The sequence below is a fragment of the Myzus persicae genome, unplaced genomic scaffold (genome assembly GCF_001856785.1).
Source record: "Myzus persicae strain clone G006 unplaced genomic scaffold, MPER_G0061.0, whole genome shotgun sequence".
Taxonomy (NCBI): domain Eukaryota; kingdom Metazoa; phylum Arthropoda; class Insecta; order Hemiptera; family Aphididae; genus Myzus; species Myzus persicae.
Window position 1 is genome coordinate 261 of NW_019101917.1, and position 3,034 is coordinate 3,294.

Sequence of the window (3,034 nt, forward strand, 5' to 3'; positions counted from 1 at the left end):
AGTAGTACAAAAAAAATTAAAAATTTCAAAAAATAGTCTTATAGCATAATATTTAAAAATTCGAAATATCAGAATTTGAATGAATTCACTGTCAAAGATAATGGGGGGGGGGGGGAGCTAATCACCTTGTATATATTATTGTGTTGGTCACATTTTAGTGATTATTATGTTGGCATCTAAAAATAACTGCAATTTTTTTTTAAATGGTGATATACTTGGACAGATGAAGGTAAGGTGGCAATGTCACAAATCATAAGGTAATTGTGGAGTGTGCGCAGTGGGAGTGTCATTCGATGAAAGCTTGGTGCCATGGACGCCACCGGCAGTGCGCGTTATCACTTCGATTCATTAGATAACAAAACAATAAAAAATTATTAATTCCGTGGCAATTCAATCCGTTCCAAATTCATATCCATTCCAATAAAATTAAAAATCACTGCCAGCTGAGATTTTTTTAAATGCTAAATCATGCAATATTGATATATAATTTATTACACAGTAGTACGTGCGCAGCCCATAACTAAAATGCGTCTCAGTGCGATCATACGTAGTTATTTAGCCATGATTATTTTACAATAATTAAGTCATGGAAGAGAAACATGCAATCCGCACTCCACGCTGTCAGCCGCCGCCGTTATTCAGCGTGCGGCCGAGGTCCGAGATAATATCATTGTTATTCGTTTTCACGTAGTGTTAGATGAACTATTTCACTGGTGCTTACGACCTGCATTCCCGGCGTCCGTTCCACTCGTTGTTTAACGTTAAACCATTACATTTTAGAGATTTGTCACGACATCCGTCGGTCAACGTTCGTGATCGTCTGTCCCCAGACAAAAAAAAAATCACAATCATCGGTGTTTTACTGTTGCTGCTGTTCCTCTCATCGTCGCAAACGCTGGGTAATTTTATTTTGTATTTCGTACATTCATACAGTCCGTCATCAAAATAAAAATTTCCACCGACCGTTCAACGTAAAACTTTTACAATGGAGAGTACTGCGGTCAACCGGAAAGGAGAAGAAACTGTCTTCGTTATTGACGGGGAGGATTTCTCCGATCTCATTGAAGAATTGGAAAAAAAACATAGAAATATAGAAACAGAGCCAGACCTCCACGGAATAAATTATTCTTATACTAGCAGTGATTCGGATGATGTTGAATGGATCAGTATAGAGGGAGGTGATGGTGACGAACACTATGGCGAAGAAACCAAAGATGTAAGCAATATTTTAATTCAATATTCTTCATTTTGTTTATTTTGTGCTTTTAGCACGGTTGTTGAGTATAGGTAGTGTGCGCTGTGCATTATTACATAATTATATTGTGTCCTTCAAATATTCTTTTCAAAAAACGGTATTCAACAACTTAATTCATACCAACGCTCTTGACACCAATATTTGAAAAAATTATATATTAACCTACCTACTTAATTAAAATTAATTTCCAAATATGGAAAGATATTTGAGATTTGGGTATTTTGAGAATTTTAAATTCGATAAACTCTATTTAGACTACCTATTCTGTAGGTAGTTACTAAAAAGAATTTTACATTACTTATTACTTATATATAAACCGAGGTATTGGCTGTTAATTATTATTAGGCAGACAATTTTATTATTATTATACAAAATACCATTTAACTATTTTACTGTGTTCGGATTAGCTCGAACAATAACGTAACTTATTATTTTCCCCGATTATTTTATTTACTAAATTCACAAAATTGTAATAAAATATTCGTTCAAACTTAAATTGTTTTCGGTTAAAAAAAAAAAAAACCATTTGAAAACCATAATAATTCTTTAACTATATTCGGTCCAGCGAGATAATGTGCTAATTCCGTGCGATTTACCAGTTCACGCTGCTATCAAAACCACTTCCCCCGTCGCAAGGTGTTGAGTGAGGTTGCGCAGAAGAACTGATTTTAGTCCAAACCGCTGCACATTCATTTGTTGTACTAAGAATAGTTTTAAATATAATATTTATCTGATTGTTATTCCATTTTAGCCTGCAGCTCCTGCAGAACCCATAGCACCTGTGCCCGTGGATGATAATGCTAATGATCCGCAGTGCATACCAAGCGGTATACGATTCCACGAGCACGATGACCGCGTGACATATTGTACAAAAAGCTCTGAAGGATCAGAAGCAGATAATGAATATGAAGAAGATTCAGAAGATGATTATGGCGTTTCTCAGTGAGTAGTGACTAAGAAATATAATTTTAGTCATGTATGTATGATATTAAATAAATAATACATTTTATTTAAATAATTTTTAGTAGGCGTCGTCGCCACCGCCGCCGGCACCGCATTAGCAGACCACATACGGGCATTAAAAAACACAAAATTCAGGGACTCCAGCATAGATACTACCGAAAACACCGATGTAGCAGTTGGGAATGGATGAACACTGTCATTAAAAATGTCTGGGGCATATCTAAGGTTGCTGGAACGGTACAATACTCCGAACCTTCTGTAACTACTGATGAACTGTAAAAATACTTATTTGTTCGTTTCGTGTTAGTTTAATAGTTGTTTTAATGTTTGTTTATCTATATCGTTGTATCATTATCAATAATCAATTAAAATACCAATACGCCATTAAAGGTAATACATTTTTTTTTTTTTTTTTTGATTACATATTATTACTGTATTTTAAATAAAAACGTATTGATTCATAATAATTACAACAACCTATATTCTGTACGTGTATAAGCCGTATGGTAAATATTCTTTTTCGTTTAAATGAGTAATTATGAATTAATTAAAATCTACTTTAGGTTTTCATAATGTCATGAAGTATTATTTGACATTATAAAAGTACTCTACAATAATTAACGATAAGCAGTAGTAATTATTAAATTTTGGAAATCGTGGACAAACAACTAAATCAAAAGAGTTTAAAAAAAAAATGTTTCTAATTTTACCTGAATTAGTTATAGTGATCTCTATAAGAACTATTGGTTTACAGTTAGTGTCAGTAGTTATATTTATTGGCTATGGACTGGTGCCAGACGCCATTCCAAGTCGGAC

The 3,034-nt window shown here is 33.8% G+C and overlaps 1 protein-coding gene across 2 annotated transcripts; it reads left to right on the forward strand.

The window, feature by feature from the left end:
- Positions 1 to 464: 464 nt before the first annotated feature.
- LOC111030761 lies at positions 465 to 2,567 on the forward strand. 2 transcript variants are annotated; one of them, XM_022310429.1, is made up of 3 exons: positions 465 to 1,216; positions 2,007 to 2,197; positions 2,284 to 2,567. In XM_022310429.1, exons 1-3 carry the CDS (start codon positions 986 to 988, stop codon positions 2,495 to 2,497), a joined length of 636 nt encoding a protein of 211 aa, XP_022166121.1. In that variant the 5' UTR covers positions 465 to 985; the 3' UTR covers positions 2,498 to 2,567. The 2 variants fall into 2 exon arrangements, with proteins under 2 accessions (XP_022166121.1, XP_022166120.1); XM_022310428.1 differs by having other exon boundaries at positions 474 to 1,216; positions 2,281 to 2,567.
- Positions 2,568 to 3,034: the final 467 nt, after the last annotated feature.

Coding starts and splice junctions, on each gene's coding strand:
- LOC111030761 (XM_022310428.1), top strand. CDS start 986: ATGGAGAGTACTGCGGTCAACCGGAAAGGAGAAGAAACTGTCTTCGTT. Junction 1,217..2,006: donor ATGGCGAAGAAACCAAAGAT/GTAAGCAATATT, acceptor ATTCCATTTTAG/CCTGCAGCTCCTGCAGAACC. Junction 2,198..2,280: donor GATGATTATGGCGTTTCTCA/GTGAGTAGTGAC, acceptor AATAATTTTTAG/TAGGCGTCGTCGCCACCGCC.